Below are 26,394 nucleotides of genomic sequence, written 5' to 3'. Positions count from 1 at the left end.
AACTGCGTGGGTTCAACTCTCTTAACTGCGTGGGTTCAACTCTCTTAACTGCGTGGGTTCAACTCTCTTAACTGCGTGAGTTCAACTCTCTTAACTGCGTGGGTTCAACTCTCTTAACTGCGTGGGTTCAACTCACTTAACTGCGTGGGTTCAACTCTCTTAACTTGGTGGGTTCACTTCACGGGACTTGGAAATAAGGGCACAATTCAAACAGAGAGGAACTCTGAGGCTGACCATAGACATTTTAATTAATCTTTCTTTACTATTCATTAAGGGTTTATTTTTATGCTCAGTGTCTTGGACACAGTCCATATCTGAGATAGAACCCCATTATTCCCCAGGTGGGTAATGAAGTAATGAAGAAATTGGGTTAGATACAGGATATTAGATAAGGTTTTTATGTGTTTTTCAAATGCCTGGCAACATCTGCCAGTGTGAGAATAATAAGAATTCCATCTATTGAAAAAAACAAGGATTTAAACCTTCCTCGACCCATCAAGAATAAAATACATACTCAAACTAGGTCCTTGGGAAAACGTAGGAAACCTACGTTTGATCAATTATCCTTTGAAAAATATTCCAGGCACCTCCAATGGGGTGCTTTAATATGATGTACAATTTAATTAGCTTGGGCTTGTGCTTGTGGCCTGTGTAAAAAGCAGTGGGACGGCTGGTTAGTTTCGCTGCTCTAGGGGAGCTTTTAAAAGATTGTGTGTTTAATTTAGCCGGATTTCAAGCAGGAAACCTTGAATGACCACATGTCGTTCTTCTGCCTGTCCCAATTCTCCGACATTGTTGGTGAGGCTATTTTAGTTGAGGGTTCACTTAGTTTGGTGTTAAAGGTGAGAGTGCATCACCTGACAATCGCCTGTTAACCCTCAGATAGAATGAATGTGTACGTGTAGGTGTGTGTGAGGAGGGGGGATTCTCATTTAGCAGTGTTTAAAGCTACTGTCTTGTTGTGTTACTAGATTGATTTGACCTATCTATTGTTTGGAGTATAGGAAACCATATCCTGACATGTCCCTGGCTTTCAACCTTGCCATTGAATCTATCCCATCCAAGCCAGGCAGAAATAATTCTGACAGACTCAATAGTTAAACTGCACCTTTAGTGCAAAACTGATTTAAATTTGTGCTCTCATATCAAAGACTCGTCTGATGTTGCGAAGGAGTGTGCTTTGTATTTACCATCAAAGAAAGAACAGGTATCAACAGGAATTAGAATGAAAGGCTGTAGGATGAGGTGGGGGGTGGGGGGGGGGTTCAAAGACGATTTTCTTCCATCTCCATTGTTGTTTTTCTTTTCTTTGACCAACACCAGAACACAAGGAATGAACCAGCAGTTTGGGAGCCTTGATGTCCCTGAACAAACAGTTATATCAGCTCTGTCCTATGCGGGTGTTTTATAAACTGTGACAGGCGGGACAGTCAAGGGCCTTAGACAATGAAGTAGAGACATGCACTGGACCTGATTAACACAGATGGGCGTCATCTGTGTGGTGATTGAAATAAGAGCGCATAGTCCATTCAGAAAAGCTCAGACAATAGGCCTCTGTTAGTGACTCATGCCTCAGCGAGCCTCGTTTTCTTTGTGCACTGATCCACGGATGGCGATTGAATTAATTTTGATATAAATATATTTGGATGTTGTATGAAAGGCACGTTTCTGAACTGTCTGAAAACACGGGAATCACAGCAAAAAAATCTGATTACATATGATAAAAGTCAGATATCTTTCCCTCTCCCCGCTTTTATAGGTATTACTACCTTGCTTTCCGGGCTCACCAGATGCCTGACACCAGCAAAGAAAATGCCGTTGCCATACTGGAGCGGGCCAAACTAGAGAACTGGGTCTTAGGGAAGACAAAGGTAAAGTGATGATGATTAGCCAGGGGAAATTATAGTGATTCTTGTTTCAAAACATACGGATGGCATCGCAACTTTCTCCATGGATTGAGGTGCTTCGATGTTAAGCTCCCTGGGTGTACTGTATGTCAGGTGTTCCTGAAGTACTACCATGTGGAGCAGCTGAACCTGCTGCTGAGAGAGCTGATAGCACGGGTGATGGTGATGCAGGCCTACACCAAGGGCTGGCTGGGGGCGAGGCGCTACCGCAGAGAGAAGGAGAAGAGGAACCGTGGGGCCATCGTCATCCAGTCAGGTAGCCATCCACCTGGCCTAATCTGGAGGACTATACTTCATAAAAGAGATTAGTTTGATAACCACAGTGTGACCCATATAGGCCAAAAGAGCAATGCTTCAGAGTAGATAATAAGACCTCTGAGAGTTCATTGCCACCTGGTTGTGTTCTGTTTTGAAGTGGGGTCTCATGTTGTATGTGCCGACTATATTGTTTGACTGAGGTTGATCAGTAGCTTATTTCTCTCTGTAGCCTGGAGGGGCCACACTACCCGGCAGAACTTCAAGCGAACCAGAAAGGAGAGGGAAGACGCGGCTGTTTGCATACAATCAGGTAAAGCATGGCAGATGTGGTTGAATTGTTCTCAGAAGTACTCAACACACTAAATAGGGCACTTCTGAAAATGTCATGTACTTCTATATCCAAATTATGTGCTTTGGAGTTTTTCTTTATATATTTTTAAGAGAAAATGAATAAAGGTCTGAAAACCTTATGGTTTGATGAAATACCTTTTTGATCTCAATAATCAGCCCATGAAACCGTAATAATTAATTAATAATGTATAAGGAAAGGCTTTTGAAAGTTTGGGCAGCATTTGGTCCCCATGATTCAGAAGAACAGTGCATATTGAGATCCTTTTTTTCCTTTCATCTCTTTCCCAGTAAAGGCAAGAGAGGGGGGTTATCCCTTCTGTTTCCTCACAACTTCCTCTGTCAAATTCCCAGTCTATTACACTGCTCTCACATACCAGAAACAAGATGCCTTTTTATACTGTCAACCTTTTCATCTGAAATGTAAATTAATTCGTACTCAGTGTGCCTTGACGAAGATCAAAGTGGGCACATTAACCTTTGCGGGCCTCCCCCACTCCTTTGAGCCTCTCATTGGAGGACAAGGGACGGTGCCAAGAGGGGCAGGGGAGAGGAGGGGTAGAGGAGGGCTGGGGGGGTGGAGACTTGGCATTGTTTTATGTGGCTCTACTAAGAGCTGCCCTCATCTGGCACACGGAGCATATCAGTCGCCTGCACACCTTGTGTAAATGTCCTCCATTAAAACCCTTGTAAATAACGCTGTGGAATAGGTAAACAGGTTTTTTGGTGTGAGAAAAGCCCTGCTGTCGGCCCTCGCTCTTTATCTCTTTGTAGAACTCCACATTGACGTGTTTGTGTGTGGGCGGGCGGGCTGAGGAGAAGGCCAAACCTGACATAAGTGGGGCCTCAGCCCCCCGACGGAACACTCCAACACGCTCACATTGTGTGTTCACTGCAGCTTATAGCCTTTGAGGTGGGCCGCATTTGCATTTTTTAAATAAACAGATGCCTTTCAAATGTATGAGTCTGGTGGCTCCTCAGATCTCAGCAGGACCTGGGGGGCATGCTAACCATCGATCAGATTAGACCATGGAAAATAGAGCTGCTCAACAATGTACTTCCAACATTCTTTTTCACTGTGTGTAATTTTACAACTAAAACACAAAGCACTTTGACTGAATAGCGTGGCATGCTCTGTTTAGTGCCATCCATTAGGGTCCCCTTTTGTCATCACATATTGTTTTGAAAGTGAATCCCTCCTTTTTGGATTGATGGAAAAATGGATGCACTTTTGTACCACTAACTGGTAGAATTTTTTACACTTGGATAACATCTTTGTTTACTAAATTGTAAGATACAAGGCTTTGTTAGTTGCCAGTCAGTAATTGCCCAAGCCACACTAATGAGTGTTCTTTAAACTATTCCAAATAACATCTTGTGTCCTTTTTCTTTGTCTTATCTAGTTTAAGTTGTGCAGTTAAGCATAGCTTAATACGCTGAAATTAATTTAAATCCCAGATAATAATGCATTGATGGAAGTCATATTACTGTATCCACAGCATACAGGGGCCACCGAGTGCGTAAAGACCATGGAATCCAGAGGCACAGATCTCACCCAGGGGCAGGAGGCCACACTGACAGGAACGAGTATTTTGGGTCAGTTTCTTCATCCCTTTACCAGTGTTATATTTGATCTAAAACAGTTAGCTATGTTTTTGTCAGTGTGTGATTGTGTTGATGTATCCATTAGGCCCTAATGATAAGGATGCTCCAAAGTCTAGCCACAGACAGCAGGGTTCAGCTATCTCCATAGGGATGATATTCTGTGTTTTTGTATGTTTGTTTGTGGTTTACTGTAGTTTTTTAGTGTTAAGTGTCTCTGAAGGCCATTAGATCTGAGCCTGGTGTGCACCACTGCCAAGCTCGTTCTCAAGTTGTTACAGAAGGACCTCCGGTAGAGACCACAGTCATGGGGCAAAGGGGTTTGCATACCAGTCACTCAACTTGAGCTCTACTACACAGACCTCTTTCCTCCCCTCGTTAATGTACTGTTGTTTCAACCACTAGAGGAAGCTCCTCCTATTGCACCACCTCTCCTTTTTATAAATGTAATAAATAACTTTCCACCAAGATAGTGCACTTGTCTGACCGCAAACGGGGCTGGGCTCTGAGCTGGTCTCCAGATGTAAGAGCTGAACGCAGTTTGTGTTTACTCAGCGTATGGGCAGGCCAGTCATTAAGGAAGTATGTGTGAAGCAGGAGAGCAGCAGCTGAACAGCAGTACACATGGTGTCTGGCCAGTCCTGCTCACAAGTCCAACCGAGCTGACTGTCGCACCACTCTCCTTCAACACTTGTTCTTTCATTCAAGACCACTATTGATTCTCTCTTATTTGGAATATTATTGGTTTATTCCATCATCTTCAAATGTTAAGGGTATTATATATATATTTTTTAAGAAAGTAAATACATAGGCAGTACTTGGGTTTGGAAGTATATTGCCAACTGATGCACAGATCCCCCATTTTGTTGGAGAAGCTGAAATCTTTATTAATTTCTGCTTTTATTGAATTTGTCGGTCAAGGGCGGCAATGCATCTCTCCAGACTCAAAGACTAGATTTCCACATCTGAAAATGTTATGCTTGTTGTATACCCGGGCTGAGAAGTTTTTCTTCTGGGAATTTTTTCTCCGTGTTTACAATCATATTCCTTGGTGAGAAAACTTCAAACCTCAACTTAACAATTCTGTTTAATCAGTGTTGGAATCACTCCATATAGATTTATTTTGACGAGATCTGGCCCATTTTCCCCTTTTTAAGATCTGTGGGCTCTTACCTACACGCTGTTACTTTCCCCTTTTATATCACTCAGTGCCTTGCACACTGCCTACGTTTGTGTCTATCTCCAAAGGTTTCTATTGCATCACACTGCCCAACCTGAATAATATTCCCCAGCTCTGTTCTGTTGCTCTACTGTGTGTTCAGTCGTGTGTCTATATGTCATATGAAAGAGAGACAAGATGAAGGATGGTAAATCTTACGTAATAGTTTGTATATCATTATCTATATTGTACCATGTGAAATCTATTGTGATAGGTGGTTTAGGATCAGTCCTCTAAACTCTCTTTTTCACCTTTGTAGGTATGATGGCAGAAACACTTCCAATGATCACAGAGAGAAGGTAAGTTTTTATCAGAGAAATGAATATTTTAGCATAATACTGTACTTCTACAAAGCCCCTTGAACATAGATTATTCATTAGTTTTTTGAGTCCTTGAGACAAAAGACTTCTCTTGCTCCAAACTCCATCTCAATAGAGAGACAGGGTGGTACAGGAATGGGAGAATCAAAAGGCTGGAAATTCGCGGCTGAGAATAAATGCTTGCTGTTCCCGGAGGTGATTTGTCTTTGCGCTTCTCTTTCTACAGATGTTAGACCCCTTTTTGGTAAAGACCTGAGGTTCTTTGGTAGCACTTTGATATCCTGCTCGAATTCAATATGTGAAATAGAAGAGCCACTCCGTGACTAGGAGCACATCACAGTCTTTGAAGTCTGATCCAATTTTTGCTGCTCACCATTTGATGTTGAAAGGATGAAATGAGGAAAACGCAGTAACTCTGCTGAGCATATGTAAGATTTAAAAAGCAAAATCCTTTGGAGGATGTACTTAGAAATGTTAAGCAGATTAATACTTTCCTATAGCTCTTTTATTCAAAGGTAATTTCTTTATATGAGAGGTCTGTCTGTGTTGTTATTTTCAACCTCACAATTAAGTCAGTGTGCTGCTATTTGCAGGGAGGTAGGGGTAATAGCGGGGCCTATGCGATTGCATTAGCATGTGATTAACATTGCAAAACACATTCATGGGTTGTGTCTGCCAAAACAGTAAATTAAAAATAAATGAATTTGAATCCAGTATGACTAAGAAACAATAATAAATAGGCGGCCTGCTTTTACTTGTGTCTTTCTGTCTGTCTGTGTATTTTGTGTTTCCATTGACAGTACTCTTCTGGCTGTGTTTATGCTTCTTCTTTAAAGGTTGCTCCCGACCGCCATGATAAACAACTGAGAAATGACAGCAGAGACAAAGTCAGAGAAGACACAGTAGTGAAGCCTTGCAGAGAGACAGGCAGCCTGCGAGACACACAGTGTAAACAAGGTAAGCCCGAGCACAGAGCTGAAGGGTGCAGGTAATTACGTAAGGAGACAGGAGAAATCCAGCTTTAATTGATAAAGTGCCATTTTTAATTCAGGAACCCTTTCATCCCTACCAATCCTTCCTGCCTTTTTTTGTTGACAACAAAGGGAGAAAGAATTATGAGTGATATTTATATGGTATTTTAACCTGGGTCAACTGGTCATAAACGACGTCTCAACGCAAGGGTTTTAGAAGTGGAGCTATAGCACTTCAAAGCCTCATTCTCCCACACGCCAAGCCCTTTGCTAAAGATCTCATCAATGGCGCTAATAGACACCCATAGTAACGGTGACAAGAAAATACACAAACCCTGATTTGTTGAACATATGTTTGGTTTGCTTTTTGCCCAAGGCGCTGAATTCCATTAATTCATGCTGCCTGGGAGGCTGAGTGGGTGGTTGAGAAGGGGGCTGCTGATTACGGCCGTCACCCAGCCCACCACTAGCCTGCCTGGGTAATGGGGGCCCGGCCCTTCATTAATGTTATTACGAGACTGAGGTAAGAGACGGAGGTGGAATACCGTTTAGCTGCACGACCGGGAGATTACGTGGATTAGACATGATAATATAACACAGACAGGGCTCTCCAGCGGGCGCGGGATTAGTGTCAGCATGCCACAGCAGGTCTGGGTTAGATAGCAGCTAATTCGGTAATGCTGGATACAGGTGACCCCCGCTCTGAAGCATCACTGCCGCTGACAAGGGACTGCTTTTAAGAATTTATGATGTGTGAATATGAAGGGAAATGCTGGAAGGAATAGCAGTTTGAGTTTAATTTCATTCATTGAAATATGCATTTAAAGTGTTTCCCCCACTGTAGTTCCCTGGTTTATACTAGCAAAAATAATTAAGCAGTTATGCCATTATAAATTGGGAAAATATTCATTATAACTAGCTAGGTCTATTAATGAGGTTTGAAACTCTCTTCTCCTGAGAGCAGGGTAGCTGGTTTTGGGGCAAAATGCTAAATGCTGTGATAAAAACATTTTCATTTTCCGTAAGCCATGGGCTTTCATAATGCTTCACTTGTGTTGTGTGTAGAGGTCACATAGACTTTCAGGTATTCATCATCTCTTTCCTCCACGTTTATATTCTGAGGTCTGCTTATGGCTCAAGTTGCTTTCAGGAAACCATATTTGAATACGTTGAGGGAGGCCACGGGCTCAGGCACCCAGGGTACACTTTGATCCCTGCAGATCTGAGGCCTTTTTTATCCTGAGGTTGAGCGAGTCATGGAAGCCTGGCCCTGCCAGATGTTTGGAGACCAGGCTTCTTCCTGTGTCTCATCCTGCCGACGCCCCTGGTGAACACTTATATTCTGGGGCTGAGGTGAACCTGGAGTGTTTCAGGACACCAACAGAGAAAGTTGAAAATTAGCCCAGGAAATTCAAATCCGCTTTGCGTTTGGCCAAAAGAGCTGTGGCACGACCCGGAACCTCTCTGCGTTTGATGGACGCTAAGTCCCTTCTAAGTAATTTGACTGAGCTCAGCTGTGGTGTGTGGTCCAGGACAGCCCCATTTGTGAAGTCAATACAGGAGGAGATTACCCTTAGTTTCAAAGATGTCTGTTTCAGTGTATGTTTAACACAGGGCTAAGGGACTATCCTCCAGCTTTAGCCAGATACCTGCAGTGCTGTCTTTTGTGGAAGGAAGAAGGAAAGAGAGAATTAAAGCACTCCACAGACGCAGCCCTTCTTTACATCCCACTGGGCACAAACTGGTTGAATCAACGTTGTTTCAATGTAATATGTCAACGTATTGTAATATGGAATCTATGTGGAAAATACATTGGATTGCAGAAAGTCATCACCATTATGTCATTATGGTAAAAAAAAACATTTCTACATAGACAAAACTTGTATATAATATGTTGAATTTGTACCTTTGAAACAACGTCAGATCTTCAACGTTATATCCACTATCAGAAGAAAAAAACAGTAGACTGGGCAGCACATCCTACTGGAGAGTTGATTTATTTATAGCAGGGATGGGCAACTTTGATGGGGGTGGGGGCAACTAAAAATCTGAACTCATCATGAGGGGCTGCAGTGACTTGCGGGCCTGCGTACCCACATCCATACCCATACATGCTGTCAGAACCCGTCCTAGTCTTTTGGGTGAAATTTTGTTGTGGAAACCCCTTGCGAGCAAAACATTTTAGCAGCACCCCTCTTGACAGTGGAGACATTCCTGCAATTCTACACATTTTACCATGGGGTGTAGAGAATAATAGTAATAATTTCATGTAATTCTACTCATTTTGCCATGGCACGGAGAGAAAATTGTGCAGTTTTACAGTGTATTTCCTGCAATTCTACAGATTTTGCCATAGGGTGGAAATCTTTTGGGGAAGTTTTTAATATACAGTGGGGAGAACAAGTATTTGATACACTGCCGATTTTGCAGGTTTTCCTACTTACAAAGCATGTAGAGGTCTGTAATTTTTATCATAGGTACACTTCAACTGTGAGAGACGGAATCTAAAACAGAAATCCAGAAAATCACATTGTATGATTTTTAAGTAATTAATTTGCATTTTATTGCATGACATAAATATTTGATCACCTACCAACCAGTAAGAATTCCGGCTCTCACAGACCTGTTAGTTTTTCTTTAAGAAACCCTCCTGTTCTTCTCTCATTACCTGTATTAACTGCACCTGTTTGAACTCGTTACCTGTATAAAAGACACCTGTCCACACACTCAATCAAACAGACTCCAACCTCTCCACAATGGCCAAGACCAGAGAGCTGTGTAAGGACATCGGGGATAAAATTGTAGACCTGCACAAGGCTGGGATGGGCTACAGGACAATAGGCTAGCAGCTTGGTGAGAAGGCAACAACTGTTGGCGAAATTATTAGAAAATGGAAGAAGTTCAAGATGACGGTCAATCACCCTCGGTCTGGGGCTCCATGCAAGATCTCATCTCGTGGGGCATCAATGATCATGAGGAAGGTGAGGGATCAGCCCAGAACTACACGGCAGGACCTGGTCAATGACCTGAAGAGAGCTGGGACCACAGTCTCAAAGAAAACTATTAGTAACACACTACGCCGTCATAGATTAAAATCCTGCAGCGCACGCAAGGTCCCCCTGCTCAAGCCAGCGCATGTCCAGGCCCGTCTGAAGTTTGCCAATGACCATCTGGATGATCCAGAGGAGGAATGGGAGAAGGTCATGTGGTCTGATGAGACAAAAATATAGCTTTTTGGTCTAAACTCCACTCGCCGTGTTTGGAGGAAGAAGAAGTATGAGTACAACCCCAAGAACACCATCCCAACCGTGAAGCATGGAGGTGGAAACATCATTCTTTGGGGATGCTTTTCTGCAAAGGGGACAGGACTGCACCGTATTGAGGGGGAGGATGGATGGGGCCATGTATCGCGAGATCTTGGCCAACAACCTCCTTCCCTCAGTAAGAGCATTGAAGATGGGTCGTGGCTGGGTCTTCCAGCATGACAACGACCCGAAAGACACAGCCAGGGCAACTAAGGAGTGGCTCCGTAAGAAGCATCTCAAGGTCCTGGAGTGGCCTAGCCAGTCTCCAGACCTGAACCCAATAGAAAATCTTTGGAGGGAGCTGAAAGTCCGTATTGCCCAGCGACAGCCCCGAAACCTGAAGGATCTGGAGAAGGTCTGTATGGAGGAGTGGGACAAAATCCCTGCTGCAGTGTGTGCAAACCTGGTCAAGAACTACAGGAAACGTATGATCTCTGTAATTGCAAACAAAGGTTTCTGTACCAAATATTAAGTTCTGCTCTTCTGATGTATCAAATACTTATGCCATGCAATAAAATGCAAATTAATTACTTAAAAATCATACAATGTGATTTTCTGGATTTTTGTTTTAGATTCCGTCTCTCGCAGTTGAAGTGTACCTATGATAAAAAAATTACAGACCTCTACATGCTTTGTAAGTAGGAAAACCTGCAAAATCGGCAGTGTATTAAATACTTGTTCTCCCCACTGTAATATCTAAGAGTGACTGACAAAATCATTGGGGCTGGTAATTTGACCATGATTACTACAAGTTTAGATACCTGGCTAGACTAACTTTCCAATCTAAAAATTGTTAGCTGACATGGGCTAGTTGAGTGACTGCCAGTAGCTAGGTTTCCATCCAATTGGCGACAGATTTTAATGCAAATTTTCCAAAATCTGCATAACGAACTTGCAGATAAAAATCAGTGCGTGATGATGTAGCGCACACAACATTTACTTTTAAACTTAAATTTTCATGTACCGAATAAGAATCTAAAGTTTATTGTGCTTCCATTGCATTTTCAACTCTACCTTTTTCTGGCACCACTCCGCCAGGGCCCTCACCTCCTCCCTGTAGGCTGTCTTGTCATCGTTGGTAATCAGACCTACCATTGTTGTGCAAACTTGATGATTGAGTTGAAGATGTGTGTGGCCAACCAGTCATGGGTGAACAGGGAGTACTGGAGGGGGCTGAGCACACACCCTTGTGGGGCCGCCTGTGTTGAGGATCAGCGCAGTAGAGGTGTTGTTATCTACCTTCACCACTTAGGGGCAGCCTGTCAGGAAGTCCAGGACCAAGTTGCACAGGGTGGGATTCAGACCCTGGGCCCCAAACTTAATGATGAGCTTGGACGGTACTATCGTGTTGAAGACTGAGATGTAGTTAAAGAACAGCATTTTTACATAAGTATTCCTCTTGTCCAGATGGGTTAGGGCAGTGGGCAGTGCGATGGCGATTGTGTCATCCGTGGATCTATTGAGGCGGAATGCAAATTGCAGTGGGTCTAGGGTGTTGGGTAAGGGGGTGGTGATATGATCCTTAAGTAGTTTCTCAAAGCACTTCATGATGACAGACATGAGTGCTACGGGGCGATAGTCCTTTAGTTCAGTTACTTTTGCTTTCTTGGGTACAGGAATAATGGTGGACATCTTGAAGCAAGTGGCGTCAACAGACTGGGATAGGGAGAGATTGAATACTCCAGCCAGCTGGTCTGCGCATGCTCTGAGGACGCAGCTAGTGATGCCATCTGTGCCTGTAGCTTTGCGAGGGTTAAAAAGCTTAAATATCTTACTCACGTCAGCCACGCAGAACGAGAGCTCACAGTCTAGGGAAGTGGTGGTGGCCCGCGTCGACGGCACTGTGTTTTCCTCTAAGTGAGTGAAGATGGTGTTTAGCTTGTCCGGGAGCAAGACGTCGGTGTCCGCATCGTGGCTTCTTTTCCCTTTATAATCCGTGATTGTTTGGAGTCCCTGCCACATACGTCTCGTGTCTGAGCCTTTGAATTGCCGCTACACTTTGTCTCTGTACTAACATTTTGCCTGTTTGATTGCCTATGAAGGGTATAACTGGACTGTTTCTACTCCGTATTCCCAGTCATCTTGCCGTGGTTAAATGCGGTGGTTTGTGCTTTCAGTTTTGCGCAAATGCTGCCATCTATCCACGATATTTGGTTTGGATAGGTTTTAATTGTCACAGTGGGAACAACATCCCCTATACACTTCATGATGAACTCAGTCACTGTGTCAGTGTATACGTCAATGTTATTCTCAGAGGTAACCCGGAACATATCCCAGTCCACGTGATCAAAACGATCTTGAAGCATGGATTCCGATTGGTCAAACCAGCATTGAACAGTCGTTACCAAGGGTACTTCCTGTTTGAGTTTCTGCCTATAGAAAAGGAGGAGCGGGATAGAGGCGTGATCTGATTTGCTGAAGGGAGGGCAAGGGAGGGCCTTGTAGCCGTCCCGGAAGGGAGAGTAGCAATAGTCGTGAGTTTTTGAAGCGCGAGTGGCGCAGGCACTCGTTGATACTTTGTGTTAAAAGTCTGGTAGAGTTTTACTAAGATTTGCTTTATTAAAGTCCCCAGCTTGTGGCCTCAGGATATGTGGTTTCCAGTTTGCACAAAGTTCAGTGTAGTTCCTTTGGAGTTGTCGTGGTATCGGTTTGAGGGGGAATATACATGGCTGTGATGAGGACCAAAGGGAATTCTCTCGGGAGGTAATGCGGTCGGCATTTGATTGTGAGATATTCTAGGTTGAGTTAACAAAAGGGCTTGAGTTCCTATATGTTACCACAATCACACCATGAGTAGTTAATCATCAAACATACACCTCCGCCTTTCTTTTCCTGGAAAGTTCTTTATTCCTGTCTGTGCGATGTACTGAGAAACCAGCTGGCTGTATGTATGGGTACAGTATATCCGGAGAGAGTCATCATTTTCGTGAAACAGAGTATGTTACAGTCTCTGATGTCTCCCTGGTAGGAGATTCTCGACTTGAGCACGTCTACTTTATTTTCCAGTGACTGAACGTAAGCCGCCCTGTAAAGTTCATCAGAAACTATTTCATCTGTAGCCTAATAAACTGCATGGTTTCCCGAGTCGTAGTGGGAGGACCACACACCATATCACCAAGTTTACTTCCTTATGATGGTTATTATATCAATATTTGTGCAAAGGGGTTTCCACTAACATTTCTCTCATTATTAATTTTAACGACACAAAAGATCACACCATGTCGAACGAACAAATTATCTGTCAGCATTAACACCATTTTTTAAAACCTTTATTTAACTAGGCAGGTCAGGTAAGAACAAATTCTTATTTTCAATGACAGCCTAGGAACAGTGCCTTGTTCAGGGGCAGATCGACAGATTTTTACCTTGTCAGCTCGGGGATTCGATCTTGAAACCTTTCGGTTACTAGTCCAACGCTCTAACCACTAGGCTACCTGCCGCCCCAAAATGCATACTATTTTACCGCAACTTCCTGTTTCCATCCCAGCTGGCGTAATTTGTTTTTATACATTATGACTTTACTCACATAGAAACTGGATGGAAACGTGGTTAGTGACTGACATAACAAGAAAAACCGCTGAAGCACAACCAAATTTTGAAATTGCACCTTGTGTATTCTACTATTCTAACTCTCAGTATTAAGTAGAGACCCCTATCTGAGTTAACCCCCCCTGTTGTCAACCTAACACAAATCGAAATTACTTTTGTAATGAGGCTATTTTACAAACTAATGTAACAGTTTTTATTCAACCTTAAAATGAGTAACTCATCCATGGCCACATTTTGAGGTTACTGTAACTATAAAAGTATTATTATGTAATCAAGTGTGCATGTTCAGCATAGCATGCAAAGGTCGCAGGTCTGTGGCGATTTTCACAGAACTTCAAACAGTACTTTTAATGTAATCTCAACTACAATCCTGGTAATTTGGTTGTGCTATTAGACGAAATACAGTGATAACACATTAAGTTGTTGTATAAATATGAAATATCTGACATTGTATTCCCATTTGAACTTTGTTGTGCTTTTAAATGGTTGAAAGTGCAGTGATAACACATTGGGAACTCAACAAACTTCTGACTGTCTTTCTGAGTGGGTGAAGAAAGGTTGAAATCTCATCGATCAACGTCTCAACCAAAAATTACCCACATTTCCATGATGAAATAATGTGGTTTGTGTCAAAGCTTGACACACAAAAGTGTCAACCTTTGATTTGCAGCATTTTGTCACCAAGAAAGTTCAGTGAGGTGCATCCACCAAACATTCATGTAAACAGAACACTTACAGTATGTAACTTCTCTCCCTGTCTCACTAGCCTGAATATTAATACAATATGAATAATAATTCAAAATGAGTCAAGCAGACGAAGGCTCTGCGAGCAATGCGGCGATATGATCAGAGTGCTGTTTACGCTCCTCAGTGTGGTAAACAGGCTGGTGCCGAGGATCAGTCAGAGGCTGACTTTATGGTTTATGAAAGCTGAGCTACTTATGTTAACAGGCTTTTTGAAGATTATAGTCCTGGTAAACATACATGTCAGAAGTGAAACAGTGATAAAGAGGAGTCACAACACAGAGACCAATTACCGCTGCGTCTAGAAAGACACTTAACCTGGTCTTTTGATGAGTAGGGAAGAAGAAGGAAAGGAAAAGAGGAAGGCTCAGTACCTTCGAGGTTATTGTTCTGTACCTCGACTCTACAGATGTAGCATCTTCATTTGAGCCAGTTTGCTACAGCAGGAAAAGAATCCTGCAACAACAGAAAATGTTAATTATTATGTGAATTATAATTAATGGACATTTTTTGTAGGGGTTGATACATTTTTTGTTAGGGCAAACCAAGTCCGACATTTTAAAGTGGAAATTACAAACTTTAGAAGCCTTTTTAAACCTTGAATATACTACAAGTTTGCATTTCCTGCAGTGCAGGAAAATTCTCAGCAACAAAATAATGAAGATCCTACATCTGTATAGGGTGTACTAGTCTAGTCATTGTGCCTTGATTTGGTTGGCACCCTGAGCTGTGCTGCAGCTGTGAGTGGTCAATGGGAACACGGCATTAGGACATGGAATTACCCAGTTGCAATGTTCTAAAACCCACGTTTACTGATCCATCCCACTTTCCTACCGTCCAACTTGCTCATTACCAGCAACTCTGACACCACTTACCACATGTCCTCCCACTAGCTGAGCAACCACGACGCCCTACTCCCCCAGTCCAGCCCCTACCCTCACCAACACCACCATATCAACATACATCTGCAAGACAAATGATCCACCCTCTCCGTGTTCCTCAGACAAATACTCTCCCTCCCTCTCTCACTGTCTCTCAACCTTTTTGATTTATCTGTCTGTCTCCACCCATCATAGAGGCTGAAATTACAGGTGCGTCGCAGAGGTAGCTGAAATTTGGAGTGGATAGGAAGACTCAACTTAACGGAAGGAAGGAGGACTCTTGTCTGCCACTACCTACCATAATCCTCTTAATGTCAGTGAGAGTAGTTAACAGGATGTACTTCCAAACTACTCATCATCACAATTTCTACAGAATAATCTTTTCAAACGTACCTGTAGTATATGAAGGTATAAGATTATATTGTAACTTTTCTTTTAGTATCGTACAAGTGGCTTGGGTTATTTGGAACGTTTTGTAATGCCAGAACTTTTAAAGGCCCCGTGCAGTCGCAAAAATTATTTTCCCGTGTTTTATGTATATCTCCACACTATGAGGTTGGATTAATACTGTATAATAATACTAATTCCCTTTTAGTGTAAAAGCTGTTTGAAAAGACCGCCTGAAATGTCAGCCTGTTTTGGTGGGATGGAGTTTTGGCCTGCCTGGTGACATCATCAGGTGGTAAATTCAACAATAGACCAAAAGAAAGAGAGTTCCAAACCTCTCTGCCATTAACAGCTAGTTTTCAGTTTTCTCCTCCCAACTCAGACCTTGTCCCAGATATAGTCCTAGCAAAATTCTTGCTGGAGAAATTGCTCTTTGCTAAGAAGCTATTTATATTTTACGATTTTGATTTGAAAACAGTCACAGTAAGGTACATAATTGTTACCCAGAAATTATTTGATATTGAGATACCTTTAAGATATCCTGTTTTTTTAAAGTTGTTGTCCTTTAGTTGTTGATCTTTAGAAGTGGTTATAAGAATGTATATTATCCATCACAGTACATTTCAGTTGCTTGGTTCACTTGCAACATACCAACATGTACTCACTGCTCAATCTGGAAGGCTGTAATGATACATTATACAGAGGTCTGACAAATTATTGACTTCCAAAAAACTGTGGGATTTTCCCAGCACATGAAGATTTGTTCAGAAGTCAAGCCCCAAATCTGCCGTCAGTGGAAATGATTGATTTCAGTGTGAAAAATTGAAAATTGGTTGTAAGTAATAACATCCTCTGCCTGCATTAGTTAAAAACAGATGCAGGAAATGCCCTTTGGACCATTATCTGGAAAACCTTGTGATTTTCCTAGTGTGCCTTATAATTCAAAGCACATGGTTTACCAAATTAAGACATTGGTAATAAATCACAGTAGTCCTGAAAAGCTCTCGACCTCCTATTGAAGTTTGACTAGAGTTAGCTATCTATTCAGGGACTTTCTGTTAGCAATAAACAGTGTGTGTGTGCGTGCGTGCGTGCATGTGAGGGTTTGTGAGGGAAAAAGAGAGGTATGGGCTGCACATGTCTTATTTAGACATCAAAGGACTCCACTGATGATTTTTCATTATAATCCATGCCTTTTGGTGCTTCGGCTCCCTCCATCTGAATAAACAAAGCCCAAGTGGATAACTGGGGTCTGGGAGAAGTCAGGTGATCACAGCACATGATTCAGGAAGTAAATCGATACATCTCTTTAATTTATTCGGCTAAAATCCCATTTAGCAGCTCTTCAATGTTGTTTCTGAGGAGCATTCTGATTTTCAAGGGATTTAAAACTGGTATTTAGACATGTATTACGAATCATCTGAACCTCTTTGAAAATGAAAGAAAGTACCTATCTAAAAAATGATTCTCATCCTTTTTATCTGGAGATGCAAGCATGTACAAAATGTAAGTCTGTTGCAAACTCTGCTGGAATTTGTTAATCTTCTGTATTCTCTGATCATTATTCCTCACCGCAAACATCAGATGGTGCCCACTATTATCATATAGCAAGCCTAGTGTGAGCCACTGTCTGACCTCTTCCCAGACCTACCTGGGTCCAAAATGCTCTCGTGCCAGAAGCCCGTTTGGCAGCCTCAGTGTCTGTAAGATATCTGCGGCAACAACATTCCTCTGGGGCTGGCCTGGATCAAATGGCAGTGATTTCCCAAACAGGCGGAGATGGGAAGCCTGACCCTTTCTCAGATCTGCTACACGCTTTAATCGCTGCGGGTCATGCTGGATAAATGGGGATGTTGGAACTGAGAGTTGTGTTTCTGACTCCTAGACTGCACAGACACACAGGGATCCAGCTGTATATCAGAGCAGCCAAGTTACAATCATTCACTCAGGATGGAGGGTCTAATGTGAATATAGAAAACATCTCACCTCAGACCCCAAACATAAATCTCCTCCATTCAGTCGTGTAGTGCTGTGATGAATCGTTGCTTTGCCATGAACATCTGATGTCCTTAGTTTGTTTGTTTTAAAGGAAAGGGCCATGCCTGACTGAACAGACCTTGTGAAATAACAAGATTGCATGTCAGCTAACTAGCTATCTCTAGCATGACTACTCTTAGTTTTAAAAAATTTCTTAACAACATATTTTGTTCCAGTGATAAACAGTTCGAGCTGCTATATAGTTACATTATTCTGCAGTATGATTACATTATGAAACTTTGTTCAAGGACGTCATTATTCTTGATTGAGTGCTTTGATGCTGTTTCAGGGGAATTAGAAATTTGCTTATCAAACCCATTTCAGACATCATTAAAATAACATATTTTTTGTAAAAACCTAAGGTGCATAATACACCAAACCGCAATCCCCACACCAATAGTGCCATGCTCCAACCAGCTGAGCTAATGGTTGTTTAGATACATTTCAGAATGGTATTTGCACAGGAGGTTGACTAGTACGCCTACTACACATTCAGAATCAAACCATGAAGGAAACAGTGTCCTAAGGGCATTTTGTCAATTCCCGGCTGCCAATTGCTAATCTAAATGTATTCGACACCTCAAGTTAGAATTATATGACAAACAGTATAAGTCAAAAGTAGCATAGGGTTCTCTTTCAGTTATTAATTTCGATATCTCAGATGTGAGATACCTACTCTCTTGGAAGTACCTTTCAAAAGCGTCTGTTGGAGACAGACAGGTAGAGTGGAGAATGAGGTGAGACCCTCACTTCCATAAAAGGAGCCACTCTCCCTCCCTCTGGTTATTCTCACTTCTCTTCCTCATATCGACTGAATACCTGTTTGCCTTCTTATCTGCTCACAAGTAAACCGTGAAGGATATCGCTGCTGAGCGTAGGTCTTCAGACCCTGTTGAGAGGTTGAGTACTAACGGGAAGGTTTTTGTTTTCGAGTAGAAATTCCTTTTCTACTTTTCAGTCTCCATTGGTAGTTGGCGTCATTGCTAGCTATTGGGACTGGGTTAGCCCACGCTGCAAGGCTTAGGTTAACTTGGCTAGTATCTAATGTTAATGGCGTACCAAACTAGCTAGTTAGGAGCCTTGCAGCTAACAGCTAGCAATATTGAGCAACAAATAACGCTATAGCCACGAGGCTAGCTAGCAGCTACCTCGTGGTGAAGGTGTGCCGTGGCTAGCTCAGTGCTGGCTGAAAGAAACCGTGTGACCGAGCTAGCCTTCAGCCATGAAAGCTGAGAGAATCATTCTAGTTAACACAACCTTGACTTTTTCCACATTTTGTTGTGTTACACCCTGAATTTCAAATTGATTGTATTTAGTTTTTTTTGTCGCTGGCCTACATAATACTCCATAATATCAAAATGGAATTATGTTTTTAGACATTTTTACAATAAAATATGAAAAGCTGTAATGTCTTGAGTCAATAAGTATCCAAACCCATTTGTTATGCATCCTAAATAAGTTCAGCAGTAGAAATGTGCTTAACAAGTCGCATAATAAGTTGCATGGACTCACTCTGTGTGCAATGTGGTGGCATATTTCTGCTTTATCAATGAGGAGAGTTACAAACTACACACACCAGTCAGAGTTATACTTAAACTACATTTTTTTTAAATAAGAGCTTTGCAATAGCCTTTTTGACTTTCAATGATGCGCTATCTCTAATGAAACATTTAAAAAATACCTTTTTAGGCTCTTTAGGTTTTATCACCCAAAGACATCGTAAATCTTCTCTGTCAGTGCACATACACACACAATAGTTAACAGAATATTCTATTCTGTCGAATAAAACAACCATTATAATGCAATACAAGCATTATAACATAATCTTGCAATTTTCCACGACAGCAATAATAGTGTTAAACATCATTTTTTTATGACTACCTCGTCTCTGTTTTCCAATGCCTCGCAAAGAAGAGCACCTATTGGTAGATGGGTAAAAATTAAAAATCAAGCAGACACTGAATATCCCTTTGAGCATGGGGAAGTTATTAATTACACTTTGGATTGTGTATCAACACACCCAGTCACTACAAAATACAGGGTTCTTCCCAATTCAGTTGTCGGAGAAGAAGGAAACTGCTCAGGGATTTCACCATGAGGCCATTGGTGACTTTATAACAGTTACGGAGTTTAATGGCAGTGATAGGAGAGAACTGAGGATAAATCAACATTGTATTTACTCCACAATACTAACCTAATTGACAGAGTGAAAAGAAGGAAGCCTGTACAGAATAGACTCACAGTTGTAATCGCTGCTGAAGGTGATTCTAACATGTATTGACTCAGGGGTGTGAATAAATGTATGTAAATTAGAATTTCTGTATTTATTTTTCAATATATTTGCAAAAAAACATTGTTTGCACTTTGTCATTATGGTGTATTGTGTGTAGATTGGTGAGAGAAAACCCCCAGTTTTTATCCATTTTGAATTCAGGCTGTAACACAACAGAACCTGCAATAAGTCAGGCAGTATGAATACTTTCTGAAGGCACTGTAGGTTAAACTAGACGAGAGAACAGAGCTAGCAATGCTATCGTGTTGCTGGTAGGGTATACTAGTGAGGTTGGCTTGCTTAGAGGCAAGGCTCCTAACTAGCTAGCTTGGTACGCTATTTATATAAGATACTATTTGCTAGCCACAAGCCGCAGGGCTTCTAACTTGCTAGCCTACGCCGTCTACACGTTGTTCTTGCAACAAGCATTGCTCGGTCCCCTAACAAGCCTTGTCCCTCGCAATGGCGAATGCTATCCCGCCCCGGGACAAGCCTAGCACTTGAACCCCCACGTTCTTGTGCTTGCGGCTCCATGATTGCTGGGAAAGATGTCCACCCTCTATGCATCAATTGTTTGGCTAATGAACATGCTCAGAAGGCTCTCGAGTCCTGTGATCACTGCAGACTGCTATCCCTCCTAGGTCGGCCAACCTAGGGCGCAGCCCTGGCAGCTGAGGATGGTGTCCAGGGCCAACGACTCTCTGCCTTACCCTCTCTCTTCGGGTTTAATGGTCGCTACTCCTTCCCCTCTCAGAGTTTTGCAGCAGTGGCAAGGCAGAGCTGCATTAAGACAAAACCCTATTATCTGTGCAGCAGCTCACTTTTGTGACCCTACTCACATGAAAAAATGGAGGACACACTTTTTTCCCCCCCCTGAGGCTCTCTCCCCCCCCGCCACCTTCTGAGGTTTTCAGCCAGGGACAGAAGTCAGCGTGTCAGCTTTCCCTCCAGCATCACGACACACGGAGCAGGACAGAAATCTGTCTCACCATCCACTGTGGCACTGTTTTCCCCGTGCCTATGACCTTTTGCCTCTGACTGATATGGCGCAAGCTATCACAGTCAAGCCAGTTATGGTATGCTGTGCTCCGCCAAAGGATGCCCGCTACTTTGTACAAGACAGGGAAACCCTAACCATTCTGCTGCCCCATTCTATGATTGGACAGAATTCCAGTGTTCACTTGAAAACCCCCTCAGCCCTTTTTAGTACTCTGAGCAGTGATGTAAAGTACTTAAGTAAAAATAATTTAAAGTACTACTTAGGTAGTCTTTTGGGGTATCTGTATTTTACTTTACTATATATATTTTTGACTACTTTTACTTTTACTTCACTGCATTCCTAAAGAAAAAATGTTCTTTTTACTCCATACATTTTCCTTGACACCCACATTTTGAATGCTTAGCAGGAAAGGAAAATCGTCCATTTCACACACTTATCAATTGAACATCCCTGGTCATCTCTACTGCCTCTGATCTGGCAGACTCACTATCCCCCAAAAATGTAAAATAATAATAATCGTGCAGTCTGGTTTGCTTAATATAAGGAATTTGAAATTATTTATACTTTTACCTTTGATACTTAAGTATATTTTAGCAATTACATTTACTTTTGATACCTACAGTATATTTAAAGCCAAATACTTTTAGACTTTTACTCAAGTAATATTTTACTGGGTGACTTTCACTTTTACTTTAGTCATTTTCTGTTAATTAAGGTATCTTTGCTTTTAATCAAGTATGACAATTGGGTACTTTTTCCACCACGGATTCTGAGGGGCGTTTTTTCCTCTGCTTGGCAAAGACTACTTGGCTCTGTTATGAAGAACACTCTCCATTGAGCTAGAGATCAGTCAGTGTAGTAATTCCTTACTTTACTGTCTGGATGAAAAGGGTACTCCCGAGGCCACAAAGCTTCGGCTTTCCTCGTCCTTTTTTTTACTGCGATTGGTTCACGGAACCGGGCCACTGCTTGCTCTGCCTCCCCATCTTAGGGGAGTGAGTAGCTGGCTAACAACTCTTGACCACCCATGGAGCAGGGCCAAGACATACCAGTTTTGTAGCTGTCCTACTGCCCAGTATAAGGAATACTGCGCTGCCGGTGTTTCCTTCTTCCTCTGGCTATATTACCTGACATCTTCCTTCATGGTGCTGGCTGCTCTGTTCTGAGAGAGAGAGCTTCCCGCATCTATCCAGACTAGGGTTACAAAGGTTCAGAAACTTTCCAGGAAAGTTTCCATGGGAAGTTAAGCCCTGGAATTTGGGGAATTTTGCTTAAATTCATCAAAAAAGTTAGCTTATAAGAGTGAACCTTTTTTTTGTGGGATACATATAATGCAATTCTAGGTATTGTAGCATATTTTGGTTAAACTATCCCCAATTCAATGGAATTGCAACCCTCTACATGCACAGTGCATTCTTCCATCACATGTGCAGTGCACTCTTCCATCACTCTTCCATCACAGCTGATTCTCAAGATCTTGCACACTAAGGAGATGCTATTTAGCCCACACAACTACACTGTCTGAGCCAAGGACTACATGCTTTCTGGTAAGTTTTGATTACAGTACTGGGTGGGGTGAATATATTTTATATGACATACATGATTTTTTGTTTACTAGTAAATAGCAGCCTACAGCAAAGTGTGTTTAAATAATTGTAACTTGTTAACAATTTCTGCTAGTTAGTTTTTGCTACCATGTGGGTTTTAGCTTTCTTGAGCCTGCAAACTGAGGAGTGTTAATTCACCTGTTTCCGTTTAATCTAACTGCTTAACTATTTATCTGTACGTGGAATTGCATTTGTTGTTTTTTTTACTCATTTTGTTCTAGTCTTTACAGGAAAATGCCACGGGCGCTATCTGATGTGTGGAGACATTTCACGGCAGCTAATGTAGAAGGAAAAGCTGTGTACATTTGCAAATACTGTGCCAAATCATATGTGAAGAATGCAACAAAGATGCAGAATCATCTGGCCAAGTGCATAATGTTCCCTCAGCGCTCACAACAAGCAACCTCTGACAAAAGTCCCTCTACTTCTATTTGAGGTGAAAGTGATGAATGAGATACCTTATCGATAGCAACAGCTCATGGTCCCCCTGAAATCCGATTTTTTTTTACTCAATGGAGGAACGCAGTCAGAGAAATGCTGATGAATGTCTTGCTCTAGCTGTGTATGCAACTGGTTCACCTCTGATGCTCACAGGCAATGTGTATTGGAAGAGATTTCTGAATGTTCTTCGCCCAGCATACACCCCTCCAACCAGACATGCTTTATCTACTCATTTGCTGGATGCAGAGTTCAACAGAGTTTAAGTGAAGGTCAAGCAAATCGTAGAGAAAGCAGACTGTATTGCAATCATCCCTGATGGGTGGTCGAATGTTCGTGGGCAAGGAATAATTAACTACATCATCTCCACCCCTCAACCAGTATTCTACAAGAGCACAGACACAAGGGACAACAGACACACCGGTCTCTACATTGCAGATGAGCTGAAGGCAGTCATCAATGACCTTGGACCATAGAAGGTATTTGCACTGGTGACAGACAATGCTGCAAACATGAAGGCTGCTTGGTCTAAAATGGAGGAGTCCATTGAATCTGCTCCTAACGGTTATCATGGCACTGAAAACAATGGATACACTCCACAAGAGAGCCATGGAAATGGTTAGGTATGTGGAGGGTCATCAAGTTATAGCAGCAATCTACCTTACCAAGCAAAGTGAGAAGAATAAGAGCACCACATTGAAGCTGCCCAGCAACACCCGTTGGGGTGGTGTTGTCATCGTGTTTGACAGTCTCCTGGAGGGGAAGGAGTCTCCAAGAAATGGCCATATCACAGTCTGCCGATATGGACAACCCAATCAAGAGGATCCTCCTGGATAATGTATTTTGGGAGAGAGTGGTAAGCAGCCTGAAACTCCTGAAACCAATAGCAGTAGCCATTGCACGGATTGAGGGAGACAATGCCATCCTGTCTGAAATACATCAAAAAGTGTGAGACTTCTGCCTGAAGCCCATACACACCGCAGTGTACATGTTGGACCCCAAGTATGCTGGCAAGAGCATCCTGTCTGGTGCAGAGATCAACAAGGCCTATGGTGTCATCACTTCCGTGTCTCACCACCTTGGCCTGGATGAGGGCAAGGTTCTTGGCATTCTAGCGAAGTACACTTCCAAGCAAGGGCTTTGGGATGGAGATGCAATATGGCAGTCGTGCCAACATCAGCCATCTGGTGGAAGGTACTTTGTGGATCTGAGGCTCTTTCCCCTGTTGCCGCCATCATCTTCCAAATCCCATCGACATCAGCCACCTCAGAGCGCAACTGGTCCTTGTTTGGGAACACACACACCAAAGCACGCAACAGGCTGACCAATACATGGGTTGAAAAATTGGTGGCCATCTGGACAAATTTGAGGCTTTTTGAGCCTGACAACAAGCCATCCTCAACAAGGTTGGAAAGTGACAGTGAAGATGAGGGCTCAGAGTCTGATGTTCAAGAGGTGGACATTGAGGAGGTCCAGGGAGAAGACATGGAAGCCTGAGAGGAAGAGAACCTAAGTTTTAGTTTCTAGACTATCATTTTACAGATGTATGTTGAACACGTTTTTGGGAGATGCGATGGATTATTGGGGATCATTCAATATTCCCTTTTGTTGTTCAGTGAAATCAACCCATGTGAAGAGTCAACTCATTTAATTAAAGTCTCCATATGATATGGTAAATATATCCAATGCAAAAAAACATCTACATTTAAATGGTATTAATATTAATTTGCATATATTTCTGTTAATTCACATATATTCTTGTTAATTCCCATATATTCCCGTTAATTCCCATGGAAAGTTTCCACCTCAAGATATTCCCCAAAATGTGCAACCCTAATCCAGACTGATTTACTGCAGCCTGGTATAAGTGACGACCCTATAGGTGAAAAAAATGCACCCCATGATAAAATGTGTAAAATTGCAGGAAATAAGCTTTAAATCTGAATAATTCTCTCCATCAACAAGAGGGGTGTGAACAGTTTGTGTCATGAACAGTGCTTGTGCCCTTAGAAATAGACGTGGAGCCTCCCGAGTGGCGCAGTGGTCTAAGGCACTGCATCTGGGTTCGAGTCCAGGCTCTGTCGCAGCCGGCCGTGACCGGGAGGCCCATGGGGCGGCGCACAATTGGCCCAGCGTCGTCCAGGTTAGGGAGGGTTTGGCCGGCAGGGATATCCTTGTCTCATCGCGCACTAGCGACTCCTGTTGCTGGCCGGGCGCAGTGCACGCTGACACGGTAGCCAGGTGTACGGTGTTTCCTCCGACACATTGGTGCGGCTGGCTTCCGGTTTGGATGGGCATTGTGTCAAGAAGCAGTGTGGCTTGGTTGGGTTGTGTTTCGGAGGACGCATGGCTCTCGACCTTCGCTTCTCCCGAGTCCATACGGGAGTTGCAGTGATGAGACATGACTGTAACTACTACCAATTGGATACCACGAAATTGGGGAGAAAAAAGGGGTGACTTTTTAAAATATATATAAGAAATTGACGTGACGCGTGCACGCACACGCAGGTGGGTGTGGGATGTTCCCCAATGCTGGGGGGGCCCCGAGTGAAAAGGTTTGGGAACCCCTGCCCGAGTGAACTCGGATGCTTTAGTTTTCTGGGCATAGCCAATGAGAGAGAATGAAAAAAGGAAAGAGACAGGCCCGCAACTCTTGGAAAAGAGTGCCAGCCCATTTTGTACGCTCTATGTTTTACAGTTGGTGCGTTTTTGTCATGGAGAAGTTGTGTGACTAGACAGATTGTTCCTCCCTACACTCTGTTTTCCATGGTCCTATGTGCTTTGCAGGACTTTTTCCCCCATTGTTGCACCTTGGAGCCTATGGCTTTTCACGTATTGCCTTCCCTAGAAGGGCGCCCTAGTTGTCGTCCAGTAGGTGCAGTTCGCATCAACTTTGATTGTAGGAGTGCTCGGGCAATGGTGTCATGCTCTTCGCTCATTGGGCAAAGAGGGTGGGCTGTTCTCTTTTCAATGATATCCTGCCGGATCATGGGGACCATAATATTGATTTATAAGGGCGAGGGTGAAAGCCTTCGAAGGGGCCTGGAAGGGCTCGCTAGTACAGAGAGCATCCTCTGGTTTTTGGGGCATTTCTCATTCAACTGAGATTGTATGCATCCTGTATTGGGCTTCCCCTTACTTTGTTATGAGGTTTTTCCCCGTTGGGTTGTCTCTGCACCTTTTCGGCACCTCCAAGATGCTGATGTTGTGACTACTCTGGTATCGGAGAGCATGTTTTGTGATACGGGAATTGGCCATATACCCACATGTGAGATATCAAAACTAATAATTGAAAGAGAACTTAAGGTTACTTGCGTAACCCCGGTTCTCTGATATTGTGAGTGAGGTATCTCACCACATTCCTCTGCTCGCATGAGCGTGAGGAAGAGAAACATGCTTGAGAATAACCAGAGGGCGGGAAAGTGGCTCCTTTAATGGAAGTGAGGGTCTCCCCTCATTCTCCACTCTAACTGTCTGTCTCCAACAGACGCTTTTGATAGGTACTTCCAAGAGAGTAGGCGGTCCTAGCGAACCTCCATGTGAGATATC

The 26,394-nt window shown here is 42.8% G+C and overlaps 1 protein-coding gene across 3 annotated transcripts in view; it reads left to right on the top strand.

The window, feature by feature from the left end:
* The window catches only part of myo3b (myosin IIIB), a 106,878-nt gene that overhangs the window by 65,577 nt on the left and 14,907 nt on the right, over positions 1-26,394 (top strand). For all 3 annotated transcript variants that reach the window (XM_071355796.1, XM_071355797.1, XM_071355798.1), the window contains 6 exons: positions 1,760-1,871; positions 2,001-2,163; positions 2,395-2,475; positions 4,013-4,109; positions 5,594-5,633; positions 6,491-6,611. In XM_071355796.1, the coding sequence (XP_071211897.1) occupies positions 1,760-1,871; positions 2,001-2,163; positions 2,395-2,475; positions 4,013-4,109; positions 5,594-5,633; positions 6,491-6,611 (614 nt within the window). The remainder of the gene's footprint in view (positions 1-1,759; positions 1,872-2,000; positions 2,164-2,394; positions 2,476-4,012; positions 4,110-5,593; positions 5,634-6,490; positions 6,612-26,394) is intronic.

This window comes from Salvelinus alpinus, chromosome 20 (genome assembly GCF_045679555.1).
Source record: "Salvelinus alpinus chromosome 20, SLU_Salpinus.1, whole genome shotgun sequence".
NCBI lineage: Eukaryota > Metazoa > Chordata > Actinopteri > Salmoniformes > Salmonidae > Salvelinus > Salvelinus alpinus.
This window is presented reverse-complemented; position numbering and strand designations above follow the sequence as displayed.